The 20,182-nt window shown below is 41.5% G+C and overlaps 1 protein-coding gene across 2 annotated transcripts; it reads left to right on the top strand.

Moving 5' to 3' along the window:
• Nucleotides 1–356: 356 nt before the first annotated feature.
• CYB5A (cytochrome b5 type A) lies at nucleotides 357–18,951 on the top strand. 2 transcript variants are annotated; one of them, XR_014513654.1, is made up of 6 exons: nucleotides 400–696; nucleotides 11,029–11,157; nucleotides 12,824–12,853; nucleotides 15,111–15,145; nucleotides 16,990–17,853; nucleotides 17,906–18,951. XR_014513654.1 is itself a non-coding variant. In XM_083449832.1 (5 exons), the coding sequence occupies exons 1-5, from the start codon at nucleotides 538–540 to the stop codon at nucleotides 17,066–17,068; spliced, it is 432 nt and encodes a 143-aa protein (XP_083305958.1). In that variant the 5' UTR covers nucleotides 357–537; the 3' UTR covers nucleotides 17,069–18,951. The 2 variants fall into 2 exon arrangements, 1 of the variants encoding a protein (XP_083305958.1); XM_083449832.1 differs by having other exon boundaries at nucleotides 357–696; nucleotides 16,990–18,951.
• Nucleotides 18,952–20,182: the final 1,231 nt, after the last annotated feature.

Below are 20,182 nucleotides of genomic sequence, written 5' to 3'. Positions count from 1 at the left end.
GTTTTGTAAGATGCTAAGGGGCTCCTTTTTGTTACATTGTTTATTGGTTTTTTTGTTTGTTTATTGATTTTTGTTGTTGTTTGTTATATAAGGCTGAAATCCAGGTAGCAACAGTTTAGTCTTCAATTCGCAGCATTGCGTGACGTGCTCTACTTCCCGATATCAGCGTGGATGTTGTGCTTTGGTTTCCCCTTTCCTAGCTCTCTTTTTCTATCAGAAAAGAAAGCCGCCGCCTTGAGTGCTTGGAATCTGCGGAAAGGACAAACACATAAACAAACAAACAAACAAACCTACGAGCCTCTCAATTCCCACATCCCACCCAATGGGCAGCCAGCTAGGGCAGCTTTCCCCGCCTTCCTGCCGAGAAGTGGGCGGTGCTTCGTGATTACGGAGCTGGCGGCGTAAAGGTTCGATCTGCGCGTGCGCGAGGAGGCGAGGCTGTCCTGGGTCAGAGTTCCCAGTTAAAGATCTGCCTCCGCTGCTGCGCCCGAGGGTCAGTATCTGCCAGGTTGAGAAGCGAAGCTAAGAGTTGGGGCGATGGCGAAGGTGAATGCTAGCGGCGACAGCAAGCCTGGAAAGGAGCCGTGGCGGGGTTGCTATTATACCCTCGAAGAGATCCAGAAGCACAATCACAGCCAAAGCACCTGGATCATCCTGCACCACCGTGTGTATGACCTCACAAAGTTTCTGGAGGAGGCAAGTATAAGGGGCTGGAAAGGTGGGGCTGCTGAGCTTGCAGGCGATTTCAGTCCCGTAGAAGAGGCGAAGGGGGCTCGAGTAGTTCTGCACGATCATGCACGCTGGCAACTTGCTCTCAGCGAAAAGCTCCTCCTCTGGGTGTTTTGAGACGAGGGATAGATAGATAGATGGGGACCGTTCAGAGAGCTTCCTCGTAGGCATTTTGTTATTTTTGCTTTTCGTCGAAGTGACTTTCTGATCCTGTAGTGCTTTTGAAGATGAGAAAGTTCAGCACACACAGCACATATTCCATCTGTATTGTTTGTTGCAAAGTAATATTTTATTGTATAGCAACGCAATTTTGTAAGAGACATTATCATTGTGGGATGAGCTAGATTGAACTGGAATAGCTTGGACAAGCAAGGTTGCAAAAAATTATGGCAAGCTTTGCAATGACACTGTTGTAACCAGATGCTTACAGCCCACTTCTTGCAAGCAATATGACACGGTTCATCCATCAGTTGTTCAAGTATAAAGGGTTGAGCAATGTCATCTTTGTACTAATTAGCTGATTAAAACAGCCCACGTTCACCTCACTTTCTCCTTTATTCATCAAGGAGCTGAACTATTGTATATTCTAAGATGCTGTATTTAGAACTTGTGTATCTGTACAGTGCTATTTCTGAAATCCATAATGCTCCTGCTCCCCTAAGGTGGGGAGCATCCAAATGCAGACAATGCATTTGTCCTTCTGTTTCCGGGCTGTTAACATTTCCCCCCAACTTTTCCTATATTTTCCTTCCCACTAGAAATAATGGGAGAGAGAAAGTGAGCTACACTCCTGAGCACATATGAATTTTGCACAGATTTGGGGGAACCCCAGTGGTTTTGGATCTTTTAGCCAGTAGAACCCTTCAGGGTATTGTGGGGGCAGAGGGAGGTGGGCACAAGATCTGCTGTATCCTGAGCCTGTCTTGAGCCATCACGTGACAGCAGTGGGCCCAATCCGGGCCTCTTCACTACACCAGTCTTGAGAACTGGCACAGCAAGGGGCCCGACATCCGCTCTGACTGGTGCAACCGTCAGGGCTGCAGATGTGTCTGCCATCCCATTAAGCCCTGCTGCTGCCGCCCAGTGGTTTGCATTGCCTTCTTAGAAAGAAGTATGGTTGGATGACTAGCCAGAAGTTGTCACTTGTGGAATGTTACCATATCACAGGGTGGGTTGTTTCTCCAAAGGAGTAAAAGATCATGTTGCATCAACGTGGGAGTTGACTTGGAATCTGTTTGCTAGTGCTGTCTCCGCTTTTTCACTTTCCTAGCATAGTTATGTTAAGCAAAGGATTCATGTTGGGGGCTGCAGTGAAGGATTGTGTCAAGAGTATCTGCAGCGCTGCAGTCCTGCACATCTTGGGTGGGTTTTAAATAGCAAGGAGGTACAGCTATGTACCTTGGTCCATTCATCAAACATACAGAACCGTTGCATTGATATACACCAGGGGTCACCAACTTTTGGGCCTTCAGATGTTGCTGAACAGCAGCTCTGATCATCCTTGGCTGTTGTCTAGGCTGGTTGGAGCTGCTGGGAATTGGAGCCCAGTAACATCTGAAGGGCCACAAGTTAGCCACCCTTGACAGAGACCTGCTTGATAGTTGTAGCTAGGGAAGATGTTAATGTTCATGCCATACAACTATTACAGCCCCCAAAATGACTGTGAGTCAGGGGACTGGGGAGCTCTTAAGGAAGCTTAGGATCTTTCAGTTGTCACTGTTGATTTAAATTTAATTCTATAAATAACTGAGCTGCTGTGTGTCATCTGCTGACTGTATTTCTTGGTACACCCATGTGCACTGATAAGAAAATGGTTTAAACCTTCTAGCAAACTTTTTACTAATTTCCGATCTTGTTCTCTGACAGTATATCTTGGTTTCAATATTGCATGAAAGCCACCAGTGGCTCTTTCGCCTGTGAAATTGATTTTATGTAGCCATTTATTTCATCAGCTTATTCTGAGAAACTGATTGAACATAGTATGCTATGAAGACACTTTCTCCTTTTTAGATATATTCTCACAAAACTTACTTCAATCACAAAAAAGGAAAAAAGTTGTTTCAAGAATTTTTTTTGCCACAGATAAACATAATTGCATCCCTCAGACATTGTGTGCAGATAACTTGTGCTAAACATGAGGAAGCTTTTCAGGTTTGGGAAAACTGTAGCAAACTTCCTTTATAGTTTAAATTGTTTACACTAGTAGGTAAACTATTAGGACCTGTAACAAAATACTGCTTTGTTTCTTCACCTTCTGACAGGCATGCTCCTGTTCAGGGTCTCAGCCTGTTTCAGTTCTACCCTTCTCCAGAGCATTATAGGCCAAAGGTCCCCAACATGGCACCCATGGGCACCACAGATGGATCTGCCAGGGCCCACTGCCCCTTCCAGTTTTTTAATTGTTAAGAAAAACAAGGGGCTTTGACTTCTCTTTCGTTACATAATGTGGGGTTCCTTGTTTGGGGTTGTATTTTATGTTTTGGGGTACGTAGGTATTTTGTCTTGCGGAGGGGATTCCAATACCCATTTTTCTTCAGTGAAATGAGTTATTTTGTGGTGCCCATAACAGTTTCTTACATTTGAAAATGTGTCCCAATGCTCAAAATGTCAGGCTCTTCAATGCAAGATCCCCATTCATTCCTTTGCACCTGCTGTTATCAATTTTATTTTACAGCTGGAAGTCAACATTATGTGACTACTGACTGAGCTTATTCTCCATTTAGCATTCTTAGTTTTTTTAACATAGTTTTTAAAAGTGAAGGGTGAAAACTATTTGGTGTGCTTCTGCCCCCTAAGCACGCTGGGACCTCCTTCTTGTTTCTCATTGGGGCCCTTTTGAGTCCATTCAGTGCTCACCACTGAAATTTGCTGTGGAATGATAGTCTAGTTGGGTAGTTGTCCCAAGGCATGTGATAGGCATGTGAGAGCTCCTGTTTTAGTGGGGGGAATACTGTTTCAAGTCTCAAATGTACCGTAAATGAGGACAAACTTGTTTGCTCACCCTTTCACCTACAAGGTTGCAATAGCAGGAACTCTTCTGACACCTGTGATCAATAAGCCGGGTGGCGCTGTGGGTTAAAGCCTCAGCACCTAGGACTTGCTGATCGGAAGGTCGGCGGTTCGAATCCCCGCAACGGGGTGCGCTCCCGTCGTTTGGTCCCAGCGCCTACCAACCTAGCAGTTCGAAAGCACTCCCGGGTGCAAGTAGATAAATAGGGACCGCTTACCAGCGGGAAGGTAAACGGCGTTCCATGTGCTGCGCTGGCTCGCCAGATGCAGCTTGTTACGCTGGCCACATGACCCGGAAGTGTCTTCGGACAGCGCTGGCTCCTGGCCTTTAGAGTGAGATGAGCGTACAACCCTAGAGTCTGGCAAGACTGGCCCGTATGGGCAGGGGTACCTTTACCTTTACCTTTACCAATAATTACAAAATGAGCACCCTTTGGCAAGAACCTAATCTTGACTATTTATGTTTGAGTTGAAACTGACCACATTTTGTTTTAATGTCTCTCTACTGACAGAAGGGTTGAAGAGTGAAAGGTTGAATTTTTGAAGAAGGAAATCTGGCAGCTGCCCCCACCACCATTAAAACTTATAGTTAAATATGTGGATAAACTTTTTTCTCTATCATAACTAAGCACATAAAATAATAGGAGAGCAAGAGTCCTAAAAAAGAAACGAAAATGGGCAGACCAGCCCCCCAACCCATCTTAAATTAGCTATATTTAAACGGTAGTGATATTAACAAGTCTTTTCCAAGGATGTCCCCTGGTTACCCTGCTGCGTAACTTCAGTACCAACACTAGGCACCTGTAGATTTAATATTGTTAATTGGTCACTGATAACTGGCAACATCCAGAACAAGCCTCCCAGCTCATTTTTGGGAATGAACAGGATTTAGGGTGTGCTGGGCACAGATAATCTGCATTTAATAGGTATTGTCTTAATCTGCCTTTCTCCCTTCAATGCTACATGTGTTGCAAGAACTCATAGTGCTTTCTTCTGAGTTTGAACTAACTGTAGCACATGGTTATGTTCAGGTTCTTTGTGCTTTTTTTGCACTGTGGTCTGTTTTACGTGCAAACTTTGGGGGGGGGGTGATACTGGATGGGTTGCCCTCCTTTTGAGCAAAGGTTTGGCCTAGATGGCTCCGAAAGTGTACCCAGATCTAGGATCCCATAACTCTATATAGAGAGTTTGATGAAAATAAATATTACATTTTGCCTTTACAGGGTGGGGAACATAGGAAGCTGCCTTACACTGAGCATTAGTCCATTGAAGTCTTGATTGTCCTCACTGAGTGGCAGTGATTTAATTTGGGAGCTTCTTCGTGCAAAGCAGATGTTCTACCATTGAGCTTCTGCCATTCCCCAATATCATTCCGCCATGGGATTGGTTTTCTTTTGTTGGATTTAACTGATACGCCACTCTCAAACAGTTCCTACAAAAACTGGTTCTCCCAGAAGCTTACTTGAGGTTCTTCATTGAGAAAATAGGTATTGGAAGACAACTTGCTTCAGAAAGAACAGTTCCAAATGACTAATCTTGGTCTGCATTGTGTAACCACAGATGAATGCTTTGTTTTAGGGTGCATCTAGTTTGCATGGGACAGCAACTAGGCATGGTAAGCAAAGGCTTCAGATCTGTGTAATCTGAGACTGTATAGAGTTTCCCACGCTAAAGTAGACTTCCAGACTAATCAATATGGAACACAAAGCTTCTTGATAGTATGAACTTTGAAAACCATTGGAGCAAGCATTTTTATTTCAGCTTGCATGCAGAATTCATTTTTAATGATGGCATCTAACAGAATGCTTTAGATCTGTGCAGCTGCAGAGGAAGCCGCTCAGGCGCCTGAGGTGGCGTGCCCAGGGTCGGGGCAAGTCACCCATAGGGGCAGGGTGCATTGCAGGGCCTCCGGAGTCTGCCTGCCTCCTCCCACTCAGTTGCCCTACAGCTGGGCGGGGGGGGGGGGAGGCAGCGGGCGGACCGTGTGGGCAGCGTGGAGTCTCTGTGCACCCAAGCCCGTATGGGTGAGTCTCTCCCAGAAATGTGGCTCGGGTGCTTTGCAAGCCTTGCTTAGATTACTGCAATACATATGCAAATTGCTGCCTTAAGGCACTTCAGGCAATACACATGGTTAATCCTAAATAGAGCTACAGTGGTACCTCAGGTTACATATGCTTCAGGTAACATACACTTCAGGTTACAGACTCCACTAACCCAGAAATATTACCTCAGGTTAATAACTTTGTTTCAGGTTAAGATCAGAAATCGTGATCCGGCGGCTTGGCAGCAGCAGGAGGGCCCATTAACTAAAGTGGTGCTAAGAACAGTTTCAGGTTAAGTACGGACCTCCGGAACAAATTAAGTACTTAACCTGAGGTGGTGCTGTTACTGGCAAAGCTTTGGAAGTGGATCCACCACTGTCACTGTTGCACCCCTTTGCTATCCTGTATATAGGAATGGGGTGGACTCCTCTGAAGGCTGTGTTTCTGCAGTCTTTATCTATGCCTGGTAGGTGGAACCCTTTGTTCCCTTCTCTTTTGATTGCTCCTTTACTTAGGTGATGGGGAAGCTGCCTCTGCCTCCTGAGAGGTGGTCAGGAATCGTGAAACATCCCCCTCTGGGCAGATAGAGCCACTCCCAGTATCTGACAGCTCTGGAGTGAGTGCACCACAGAGAGGCTCTGTCAAGCTAGGAAAAGGAGGCAGGGACAGAGAGGGAGGCAGAATTCACAGCTTGGGGACGAAGACGTGAGAAGATTGAGGAAGCTGCCACCCCCCCCCCCCGCCACTCCTCACTAGCAGATTCTTCGGCATCTGGCAGAGGCTTCCACATCCCGCTGGAGCCTTTTCCTGGGTCCTTGGCCAATCCTCCACCTGATTCAGACAGCCCATTACACTGTATTTCAGCAACATAAGATCTTCATTTGTGATGTAAGGAACATATTTATATTTCACAAAGAAAGTGAACAAGCTGAGACAGGCAGGTTCAACTTGAGCAAAGTTTATATGAAACTGAAATTACCCTGATGTCACACGGCTGGTTGCTACATTTGAAAGGCAGCTCTCAGTTCATACTCAAACAACTCTAGAAGTCCGTGCAGGCTGCAGTCAAGACTTGCAAACTGTGCAAGTGCTTCATGGTTCCTCCTATTAATGTGTCTTTTTAAAATTTATTTAAGGTACCCACTTTACTGCGGTCCCACTTTACAAATTTGGTCTTTGACCTGGGTATGACTTACAAGACCACTCCCAATTCTTGTGGGAAGTGTAAACCCATTGGATGTACATTAGCACTCTTGGATAAACTTAGAAAATTTTACACAGAAAACAAATAAAAAAAAATTAGGTTGTCATTAAAGCCTGTGAAAGTCAACTGGTGTCTATGATGCTGATGGAAAAACTTCAGCTTTTGGGGAACTATTCTGCTTTTGGGTAACAGGAGCAGGGAACTGTGATTTCTCACTGCTCTGACATATGAACTTGTAGGCTAAGATCTAACATCTAAAAACAACTGCTACAGCAGTGTTTTAAAGTATGACTGCTGGCTTGCAGACTTGTGCACCATCATTGCATTTTTTTGCACTTGTGGCTCTCATAAAAGGTACTTGTGTGTAGTATGCAGCCAGGATTTTAAGAGCTATGTATCAGACTTTTCCCTCTCCTCACAAGTTTAATGCGTTAAAAGGTAGTTTGTATGTTTTGGGAGAAGAGTATCTAGTATGCTTTGAAAAAAGAAAGAGAAGGAAAAACTGTTTGTGTAGTAATAAGACTTTGCGAAAGTCACTCGTTTATTTGTTACACTTACACCCTTGATATTTTAGTTGTATACAGTGGTACCTTGGTTCTTGAACTTAATCCATTCTGGGAGTCCGTTCGACTCCCGAAACTGTTAAAAAACCAAGGTGCAGCTTCTGATTGGCCGCAGGAGCTTACTGCACTCAAGCGGAAGCCGCGTCGGATGTTCAGCTTCCCAGAACACTTACTTCCCAGTTTGCAGTGTTCAGGAGCCTATTTGTTCGACAACTAAGCTGTTTGAGAACCAAGGTATCACTGTGCTTAAGATATTTTACAATCTTTTATTTGTGAATTATCCCACATACACAGCTGCTTTTTGAATAATCTGTATTAGGCAACCACAAGAATTAGGATGGCTAACCTGTGGCCTTCAAAAGGTTGCCTACAACCCCCTTCATCCCTGATGATTGACCATGCTGGCTGGGCCCAAAGGGAGTTGTAATCCACAACTGCTGGAGGGCACCAAGTTGGCTACCTGTGCCCTAGAGGCTGCTTCTGCTTGGGTTTAAAATGTGTAGAGTGGTGATATTTTTGAGAACGTGTTATTTGTGTGTCAAGGGAGTGTCTTTGTGCTGCTATTTCCTTCACCTGCTTTTTCCACTGTTGCTTCCAGTGGTGCTATTGTCTAGTGTGGAATGAAGTGAACAGAGCTCACATTTGTGTTAATTGCTGAAAGAAGCCATTTATCATCCAAACAGAAATAAGTTTCTTATCTTTCCATGTGTTTCTAGTGAATACTTTGAATTCCAAGGTGCAGCAGGTATGTGAATATTTTGAAGAGATAAGAAACCAAAACATCGTTTCTACACCTGGAAAGATTTACACATACAAGAGTCTGGTGGGGTGTTTTTGCTTTTACTTCACTGCTTTTTCTCCATGGAAAATATGTAGCTATTCCGCAGGTTATCTACAATATACATAATCTTTATCAGTACAAATCATCTAAGGAGACACAGGTCCAAACCTTAGTACAGTTCTTTGTACTAAAGAATGTTGGGGTCTTGGTTTGTGACTTTGAGATCTTCTCTCAGTTCAGAAGAACATATAAAGAGGCCACTGGATCAGGCCCATGGGCCACAGATTCCGGCATTCTGTTCTTACAGTGGCCAGCCAGTAGCATTTGACAACACAGTATATTTTTGCATCTTTACTTGTGGACTGACCTAAAGATTACCCAGGTGAATGCGTCTTGTGCTGTCAAAGGGAAAACTGTTTTAAATCTGACCATATTTCTCCTTTTCAGTATTTTTAATATTGCTCTGTGCCTTACAATTCAGAACAGGAAGCTTTCTCTCTTCAGTTCCTGCTCCATTAAAAAATGGATCACTTCATGAAATGACATTTCATTGCAGCTATTCACCTTTTTTTCAGTATAGATGTGCTAATAGGAGTTTGGCCTCATCATCTCTGAAGAGTTGTGTAAATTACGATTTGTTGTTCAACCTGTTTTCTGGATTCAGTTTGCTGAATGCTCTGTAAATCTCACATCAATCAGCTTCAGCGTCGTTCAAGACCTTTGCTCTACTCCTTTGCTTGGATAGTTATCAGTACTGATTCAAGGGCAGGATTTTGTCATTCATATTTGCACGTTCGCTTTGACTTGCATAATCTCTCTCCAGCATGCACTTCCTTAACCTTTTGGGGATTGACGGCCACATGTAATCTTTGCTCTACACACTTGTGTAACTTTTTGCCCCATTTTGCTTAGTCACTGTGCATAAGCACTGTGCACTTTCTTCACCCAATTATTTTTTTTACACAAAGAAACTTGGAAACTTTTAGAAGTTTATCACTTTTAGGCAACAAATAATACCTACGCGTGTGTTTTTAGAATGTTGCCAAGGCATCTCTAGACAGGAGTGTTTTCTTTTGAATGGTTTGATATGGGGAAATTGAGAAAGTTGCCTACATATGTGCCTACATACTTGCCTACATACTGCCTTGCATATATGCTTTCCTTCCCATTTCTCTCAAAGTCCTGAAATGACAAGACTAGGAAATGTGGTTTTGTTTTGTTAGTGTTTTCAACTGCTCTTTGATTTAAGAGCTGCAGTGTTGGTTATGTGTGAAATTAATTCTGGAATAAGATCTTGGCTAAACAAGTGCTTCAAATGCCTGACTCGTATGAAGTGCTCTCAGGGTTAAAAACATCTTTATTTTTATATAATGAATGTTATAGTACTTAGGTGGAGCAGCATTTACAGGATCATATAACGTGGATTAAGAACTTCACTCATCCCCTTTTATGCAATAAGAATGAGTTAAACACAGGCAGATTGGACTTCTGCACTGGCAGAGGGCCCACTGCCAGTGGGGGAGGCTAGGTCAAACTTCACAGTGGGAGTGCCGGAGAGAAAGAGAGTTCATATTTATTTAATGGTGTGTTTTTTAAACCCTGCCTTTTAGGAAAGCTTTGTCCTACACATGGCTCTTTGTGTGTGTGTGTGTGTGTGTGTGTGTGTACACACACACACACACACACACACAAACACACACAAAACATTCACAACCACAGCACAATCAATCAACAACAATCATCACTAGGTAAGTTAATTTTAAGACATTTAAAACATAACAGCCTGATAAAACCATAAAATGACAGGGGGGCACTACAGAAACTGCAGCAAGATTTTTTAAATTCTTCAGATTGTGAAAATGCAGTTACAAAACAGTTTTACTGCCCACAGAAGCACCTGCACAGTTGGGGCCTGCCTATTCCCAACTGGAATGGAGTTACACAAATATGGTGGCTTGCAAGCCTAATTGGTTTGGCTTTACTGACAAGCATGCTGCTGGCAGTAGGGCTGTGGAAACTCTTCTTAAAGTGCCATTAGACTGATATGGGCAAAAGTGAGGCTTCAAGGTAGCCAGTCCCAACCTGTGTTTCAAAGGAACAAGACACATCTTTGGAGGACTTGATCAGAAGCTGCCGCAAATATTGCAGTTGTAAGACATAAACCAGCCAACAATTAAAAATACATTTTTATGAAGGACAGTATAAAGCTGGATGATTGAACTTTGTTTTAATCACAAGCACAGATATATTCTAGTGGTATTTTCCTTGTGTCTACAATATCTTTGTGTCTACAATATCTACAATACTGATGGTAGTTGCTGGGCAAAATAGTGTTCTTCTGTGTGCTCAACTTTTCCAAAAAGCAAGAACCATATGCACACTTGTTATGCATCTAATATTAGAATTTAGGGTCATTCATTGATAGTGATTGGCAGCCAGTTTGGCTTAGAAGTGTACTTTCAGCAGCTCAGGTCAACATTTTGTGCATCTAATGAAGTGGACAATGCATGAAAACTCATGCCATAATACATTTGTTAGTTTTTAAGGTACTACAAGATTCCTTGTTGAGCATGCAATCTGCCGCAGTTCCATTTGTGAAATTGACAGCTTTATGATGTACTGATACCTATTGGGACAGAAAGCTTTAAAAAACTATTTGTAAAGTTCATGGATACTTATTCATATGTTGTTTTCTTACAGCACCCAGGTGGTGAAGAGGTTCTAAGGGAACAAGCGGGAGGAGATGCTACAGAAAGTTTTGAAGATGTTGGCCATTCCACAGATGCCAGAACATTGTCGGATACATTCATTATAGGAGAACTTCATCCAGTAAGTGCACTTTCCATGCATAGAAAGTGTGCTTTCTTTTACCTGTATATTTCTCCATATTTTTGAAATCTTAATGAACATATCAAATTGGATGCTGTGATGCAGTGTTCTGTGTCAAGTTGTAACTTTGTAATTTGGAATTAAAAATGTTTGTGCAGTAAAGCAGGTTATCAGTACCTCCTCCCATCAGTTGATGACTTTTTTCAGTGTACAGTTTATTAGTGCTTCTCTGCAAGTTCTAAGCTATTTTTTAGGTTTTAAGTTTTTTGTTTTAAAATAGTTGGTCCTGTGTTCAGGATGGATTGGGAAAGTGAGAAATAAATAACAGTTAAGAAGCAAAATAAATAAATAAATAAATAAATAAAACAGTAATAAATTGGCAGTGGCAGTAGAAGTTTAAAACCAAGCTTGTGATTTAGAAGAGACTGATCTGAACACACATTTGCTGCACTGCAAGACATTTGAGTCCAGGGCAACAAATGTATGCCCTTCAGCAACACTTAATGTTATATCTGAACCAATTACTCTTTGCTAAGATCCCACCAATGCAGTTCCGTAGCTAACCACGGGACTTATCCTGATGACTGTTAATTAAATTCTAGCACTAACTGAAACAGTCTTCAGTTTCCAAAATTCTCTGCACATCAGAGAACTTGCCAGCGTGTGTGTATATGCATATGCATGCATGCACGCACAAAGGTGCTATCTCTTTTGGTTGGGTAAAGGACAAACTCTACCCAAGTCCTCTGACACTTAACAGAGGACCTAGTAAATGATCGGGATCATTTATGTGTTTTGTGCAGAGAATTAGTAGTGTTGCCAAGCTATTTCTGCCAGGTATGTCTGCATGGCACTTCCTGCCTTCTTTCCTTTCATCATATTTAGTAGGATACACAGCAGTATAGGGTTTTGAGGTTACGTGTCTAAATCAAGCCCCTTCATGCAGTTACCAGACTAAAGTTTAGACTGGTGCGTTTGATATTTCTGGAGCTGGTACATGAAGAAATTTGCTTCTATTTAGCATGTGATAAATTACTGTAATGAGTGTTCAAAGTGCACTGATACTTGCTGTGTTCCATGCAAAAGTAGCTTCATGACTTTAGTACTGGAATCATGATGAAGTTACAAAGTCCACTTTTTCAAAAGAGCCAAACAGTTCCTCCTGTTTCATAACACCCCTGTGTCTAAAAGGCATTAGAAGCTTTGTAGAAAACTGATCTTGGCATCAAAACATTGCTGCAAGATTTATTTTTAATAATTTTGTTTCCTTTGCTTTTTTAAAAGTCTTCCACCCACACTTAACTGCTCTGTTATGCTAAAAGATCTGTTATGCTGGAGGACTTGAAAGTAGCTTGTGTGATACCAGGGAGCATTTAATCAAGCTACAGTAATGTTTATCTCATGTGGAGATAATGTGGAGCAACTTTTCTGGAGGCAAACTCAAAATAAGTTTGGTAGAATAAAATTGGATAAGGAAGCATGTTGAAAATTATCAGCAAATACTACAAAGAAGATAGGTTGCGAAATGCTTTTAGAATGTATGTGTATCCATATATTCACTAATCAACAGGGTGAAATTTACTGTACTAGTTTTACATGTATAAATAACTTTTGGTATTTTGGGGCATTCTACATTGTGTTGCTTATCACTGTTTTTGTGTTGCAGGATGACTGGAAAAAAGTTCAGAAACCAACGGTAAGAATTCCACTTTAAAGCCATCCCACCATGTTAATGTTTGGCAGCAGTGATTTGTGTTACATGCAGTGCTGGCAGGGACTTTAACTAATGTTAAACATCTGTTGCTCCTTCCTGTATCAGCTTGGGAAGAACAGCAAGCAGGGTGCTGTTGCTCTTGTGTCCTACTTGTGGGGTTCCCAGCAGCATCTACTGTGCCATAGTGGGAAATATGAGACTGGACTTTATGCGAGGGTGGTCTTATGTTTATGGGGAACAGGTCTACAAAATCTTAAGCATGCTAAGTGGCCTAGAACCAGCTGATGTAAGGCTTCACACAGTGTGTGCTAAGAAGGTTCTGCAGCCATTCTCATGTTTCTGATTGTGCAAAAGGCTATGCACTAGTAGAGGTCTTTGCACAAGTGGAAGTGGCAGAACATCTGACTTCACTCTCCTCAAGCACCATTATAGCATGAGGCATACAGCAATCCTTCCATGAACAAGAAGGCACCTTGGGTGGTATTCAACTAAATAACTCAGGGCTTTCCCTCCTCCATGCCCCTGCCACCCACAATTCTACTTCGAAGGGTTGGACAAACCCTCAGGGCAGATTTAGGGGGCATGTGGGGGAAGGAGAGGAGAAGAACTTTTTTGCCGCACAAGGATAAACAATTGTGCAGATGGAACACCCTTCCCTTACTGATGCTTTTAATATAACCCCTTCTGTGCACAGAAAGGCACATCTGGTCCAGCTTTTAGTACTGAAAAAGGAGTTTGAGTCAGCTTTTTCAGATATGAAAATAATACTGTTCAATATTGCAAAGTATTCTAATGCTTAGCAATACTGAACAACAGCAGACATTCTTCAAAAGTACAGGTCTGATCCATGAGACTCAAGTGCTGTGTTGTGCACACTGGGGGAAAAAAGGAGATGCTATCTAACCCAGTATTGTCCACATTGAATGGCAGTGGCTCTCCAGGGAATGTCCCCTGCCTTGAAACCCTGACGTGGTACACGGCAGTCTCCTATCTCACTATTATATCAGCCCCTTTATTCAGAATCATGAGGACTGGAATCTGAAATCATGGAGAAACCCTGCTAGTCAGTTTGGTTAAAACTGAGTTAGGTAGACCATGATTTTGACTGTATATAATAAGGGAGCTTCCTATGGTCCGTGAAAGGTGATGATCCAGAGAATGCTGATATGGTTTACGTCTGAAGATTTTTTAGCAGTTCTGTTCTGCTATCAGGGAACTTTGTCAGGCCTTGACAGATAAGCAGATCAAATGTGAGCTGAGTGGAAAGTCTCTCTCCAAATCTTTCTGCATCGCAGAAACTGTTAAGAACTGCCCTCCTGGACCAGGCTTGAAGAGCCACCAAGTCCATCATTTTCCCCCTGAGTGCTGGCAGTCAAATACTCAAGAGACGCTAAGAAACTGGGGATGATGGTGATGATTAATTCCCTCCCATTTGTGCAGCATGTGTTTTCCATAAGCATTTCTGTCTCTGAACATGGAGATTACAATTAGCTTATCTTCCACAAATGCTGCAAGAATAACAGAAAGGATCTAGAAGGTTAATTGTATGAAGTTTAATTGTGGATAAATTATGTGGCAAGATTTAAGCGAGGGACACACTGATATATTCCCAAGGCTGAAAACTGTCCTTGCGGGTTGTAAGATGTTGCAATGAGCCCAGCCATTTATTGTCTAGCTGCTGTATTTTAGGTGTTGACTTTTAAACCAAAACATGGTGGTTTTTTTGCATGGGAACAAGAAGCCAGTGTGGTATAGTGGTTAAGAGCGATAGACTCGTAATCTGGGGAACCAGGTTCGCGTCTCCACTCCTCCACATGCAGCTGCTGGGTGACCTTGGGCTAGTCACACTTCTCTGAAGTCTCTCAGCCCCACTCACCTCACCGAGTGTTTGTTGTGAGGGAGGAAGGGAAAGGAGATTGTGAGCTGCTTTGAGACTCCTTGGGGGAGTGATAAAGCGGGGTATCAAATCCAAACTCTTCTCCTCAAGTCATTTCCAAAATTCAGGGAATGTAGCATATACTGCCGTAGCAGCAAGTGAGCACAGAGGGCTAATGATCATGATGAAAGGTTAGATGTGAAAGGTTACACCATATCAGAGGAAATCTGAGGAAACTCATGCCAATTACTGACATGGAGGTGAACACTCCATGTCAGTAATTGGCATGAGTTAGCTTTGTGACAAGAAGGATGGGCAGGACAGACCAGTTAAGTCTAACTAATGTAATGCTTTGTTTTTCAGGAACCTTACATTACCACTCTTGATTCTAATTCCAGGTATGGCCTTCATTTAACAAGCCAATACTGGTTTTCTTTTTAAAAATGGTATTCACAGTGCTTTTTTTCTAGGAAAATATGTGCCTGTACACACCATGGAATTGTTACAGTAGATGTCACACTTTTTAACAAAAAACAAAAAGAGGTGCCGGTACTGTGTACCCTTGAGTTCCCCCTGAAAAAAAAGCACTGGGTATTCAGATAGGTTGACATCTGGTGACGTTCACTGCTTGTGAAAAATAAATTCACTCACTCAGTGGAATTCTGGTTTCTCTCTCTCTCTCCCCCCCCCCCCCCCGTTTCTCATGCACCCGCAAAATCTGCTTGGAGGTGGTGTCACCCAACCCTCCTGACAAGATTTTGAGGAGCAAGGGGGTGAGGAAAGAGAGGCCATGTTATGCAAGCGGAGGTTTGCTCGCTCCGTGTTGGCTTTCACCTTTACTAAGTAATTTTGTTACATTTTCATGATGCTATTATTATTTTTATTATTTTTATTACCCTGCTTTTTTGGCTTAAGATAAAAACAAGAATAGCTAAAAACAGAAAAAATCATTAGAAAACATTAATATATACATTAAAATCTGAAGACAATTGGAAATGGGGTCATATTTGAAGTCTAATGCTTGCATGTGTGTAATTGTTTATTTAACAGGACTAGGCCACATTGTGTTTATTGAAAGAGCACCCTAACTCTGCATCTGGCACATATTTATTTGTTTATATAAAATGTATAGCTTGCCTTCTGGTGCCTGCCTCACTGCTTCAAGCCCACTGTCTCTAACAGACTCATAGAAACTTTCCAGTGCTTGGGTCTTGGGAATCTTAGGTTGCATTTGGAAGGCCACATATTTTGAAAATGTTTACATTATATTTGCTTTTTCCACTCTTACTTTAGGATTACATTTCCTAACAAACGTTTTTAAAAAACTTGTGTAGCTAACTAATTCAGTCGACCTTCTGGATAAAAAGTTCATTTTGGTCTCAGGCTTTTGTCCTAAAGTCTTCAATCCAGCTATATATTTGCTTGCATTTCCACCAGTAGTTCGGAAAAAAATATTCCTTTGTCCAGGTCATGAATATGAGGAAACCTGTGGCCTCCAGCTGCCAACATCCTTGATAAATTGACCATATTGGCTGGTGCTGATGGGAGTTAGGAATCCAGCAACAACTGGAGGGCCACAAATTCCTCATCTCTATCTTAGCTCAATGTGACTAAATCTTCATTGTAGTTTGCCAAAAATCATATACAACCTTTACTTAGTTGGCTCAACTATATAATCCATTGTATTTCACTTCAAAGTTTTTATGATCTGCTGCTGTCAGATCTAGGATAAAGCCTTAAACAAAAGTTCAGTTTTTCTGAAGTCCATCATATAAAAGCTAATGGATATTTGTATCAAAGTAACTTTATCCTATTCTATTTTATTTATTTATTGAGTTTTTTAATACAAAAAGAAAGAGCAAAAAACACCGTACATCCTACCAAAACGAAAACACACAAAAATACGTTATTATTTACACAAACATAAATCCTTCCCACCTCCAATTCCTTCTCACCACCACACCCCTCGACTTCCCTCCACCACACCACGACTTCCGTATTGTTTAGGTTCAATATAATCATTGCACTCCTTTAGATTTTGGATTTTTATCTCTTTATAACATTCCTAGATAATGTTGTTCTTTCCACTTTACTCCTTTAATCTAAACATATCAACATATTCTTTATGGAACAATATTTGACCATGTATTCTTTAAAGCATTGCCATTCTAGTCTTAAGTTTTTGGTTTGTCTGCATTCTGATATATCAGAATGTATCAAAGTAACTTTTTGTTTCTTCTAGCACATGGTCCAATTGGGTGATTCCAGCTATAGCAGCAATTATTGTGGCCCTTATGTACCGTTTCTACATGATGGAGTAATCAACGTATTGAGAAGCTATAATGGAACAGACTGCTTTGGGAAAGAGAACCAAAAATGCATCTGAATCTTCACATCAAGACAACTTCACATCTGAGAACAACTTTCAAATTCCATCCTACTCTTTCCCAGAAAGCCAAAATAGGTTGCTTCAGCAATGCACTTTTTAACTCTGCCTTTTACGTAACTGTTTTTAAGTGCTAAAAATTCAGAGGTCTCTTTTATATCATAATGTTCATCAATTAACTGATATTATCATAACGTTTCTTAAGAATAAGACCACTGATTTATGTTATCAGTATGATACAAGGACACTAATGTTTAAGGCTTGTCTGGGTTTTCTATGAGTTGTTTGGACTTCTTTTGCTAAAAAAATTAGCAGAGGTTGTGTCTATGCAAATTCCTTCCATTTTTTTGCCTTCATTTAGAATTTTCTAATGCAAGGACCCGCTTTCCATCAGTTTCGTAGGTATAATTTTTATATTTTCTCCCCCCCCCCCCCCAAGTCATAGTAAGCTTTTGGTATGAAAATGAGACTTAAGGCATATGTATATTTTTTCAATTTAAAACACCGTATTTTTCCGTGTATAAGACGAGTTGTTTTTATTTTATAAAAAAAGCTTAAATATGGGGGTCGTCTAATAGACAGATAATTCAGATGTTGGATGTGCAATTGTTGACTGCAGCAAGGTCTGCTGGCAATTGGCTGCTGCGGCAATTGGGTATGCAACTGGGGGACAGACGATTGTTGGCTTTGTTGATGCGTGCAATTGGCAGTGGTGGTCAGGCCCAAAAAAACTCAACAACTCTGGGCAATCTCCCATTTCCTCAGTTTGGAGTTCCCAAAAATAGGGGTCGTCTTATACATGGGGTCGTGTTATACGCGGAAAAATTATGGTATTTCCATGGCTCTAAAGATTCCACTAGGTAGCATGGCCAGTTCCAGCCCCACAATCAGCAAGCCTTCAAACTTGATTCAAAATGTTAACAGAACAATTCAGACCAGTTCTCTTCTCCACCCCGCCCCCCCAAAAAAAACTGTGTGAAAGTGTCTTCTGCTTGCAAAGTGGGATCTCTGGATCAAAGCTCCTGTCCTATGATGACTTGGTGATAAAATATATTGGGCTGTACTAAATGCTGCTGATCGGCAACAGATTTCCACTCACACAATGGAACTTTCCCCTGTGCTGTCCCTTGCAGCCCCTGTGCACCCTCAAAATTTGCTCCATGGGGTTGGTGGACCCTGCAGAGCAAATTTTAAGGATTCACAAAAGGGAAATCCTGTTGTAGGAGTAAAACTCCACGTGCAGCATTGGAGACAACCCATTGGCTGGCCTACCTGAAATTTTGTAAAAGGAGCAAGAGTGGAGAAAAATATCCAGGAAGGCATTCCACATAGCTTGTCTGAAGTAATGATCTACTCTCTCCTCCCCCCACCTCTCGCTATTTCGGAGGGGCAATGCAAATTGGGGTGGGGAGGCCCATTGTGCTTGCAGAAGTCCTTGCATGGGTTTCCACTGGTTAGATTAGTTAGTTGAATGTGGGCCCTGTCTTTGATTTTCCACTGCCTGTGTAAATTTCTTAAGTCTAAATGAAATAGTAGAGGTATTTTAATCAGAATCCACATAATTGTGCAACTCTTAATCATCTTGCTTAATTATCCTTAATTAACTTGATACCTGTCTCTGATTTCTGTGTGATTTCCATGTCCTGCGGAATATAAGTAAAAACATATGTGACTTGCCTGTGCCTGTTTATTTTGAAGAAATAAGGGTAGTTTGCATCATGTGCCCATTTTTGTTTTTCTTACCTGCGTGTATGTCACTTGCTAACAACATTTGCATTGGTCACATGGAAGATACTCCAGAATAAACTAAAATGTTTACTTTTTTGTTGTTGATGTCCTTTATCACCAAGTTGTACCATCCATCCAGCCTCAAGCTCAGTTGATAGTAATGTAGTAGTTGAATAGGTCATAAAGAAATATGAACTGTAGCTAAAGCAACTGCTTTATGACTCCAAAATAATATTGAATTGGCCTAACAATGCATATCTAGATCTGTACTAACAAATGTTTTGTGGAAGTGCTTTCTCTACCAAAATCTAGAAAATTTCTATTTAATAGCGATCACAGGGGATTAATATTTCTAAGCCGATCTTATAGTAGGAACACCATTCATAGCCTTGCGGAGTGAAGGCCTTTCTGAGCATACTCACAGGCATCTGAACTCTCCCCTTGTACAAACTAGTGCTTCCACTTTTTATTTCAACCATTTCAAGAAATTATCCCTGGATGACCTAAATGCTATTACCGCTTGGCTGGTATTCAACTCTCATTTAAAGTATGGAATAGGTCTCTTCATTTCAATGGGTCTACTCTGAGTAAAGCTTAGTTGAATACCACCTCGTATGTTTACAGTCTTTCATATTAATAATCCAGAATCTTCCAGCCTACTGTTATCATTACAATTGCTGATAATGTTATGGGAAACAGCCCTTCGTCTGAGAACATTTTTAATATAAAAGCTCAGAGAATTGTGGGAACACGTAGTTCTTCACTACTGTCAATGACACACTCATGTTTCTCCTGTCCCCTTGTGTAATAACATACTTTGGCCTTTTATGTGTACTTGGTGTGCACCCAACCCACTTGCATTCATTAAAAGCTTTTCCACCCACTTCTTATTGGAAGACTTTAGTATTGGATTATGTCTTTGAATGCAATAACCAGTCAAACCTGTTTTCAATCTCTCTGGTTCCAACAACTTTATAGCAACAGAGCCAGAGTTTTCTCCTTGTACTGCATTATTTTCCACAGCTGAGAATAGAAAACACAGAACAGGTTTTTTGGAGCAAATGTACACTTTCAGAAGACATCTGAAGGCAGCCCTGTACTGGGAAGTTTTTAATGTTTGATGTTTTATTATATTTTTATATGTATGGAAGGCACCCAGAGTGGCTGGGGCAACCCAGTCAGAGGGGTGGGGTATGATGTGATGATGATGATTATACACTGTATTTGCATTGACAGCAAGACCAAACACCTTGATTTCAGCTGTGTTCACACATTTATACTTTGTCTGGTGCATTCCCACTGGTTAGGGAAGCAGTGTACA

Source organism: Podarcis tiliguerta, assembly GCF_965153285.1.
Source record: "Podarcis tiliguerta genome assembly, chromosome: 7".
Taxonomy (NCBI): domain Eukaryota; kingdom Metazoa; phylum Chordata; class Lepidosauria; order Squamata; family Lacertidae; genus Podarcis; species Podarcis tiliguerta.
Note: the sequence above shows the minus strand (reverse complement) of the source record. Positions and strands in the feature narration are given on the sequence as shown.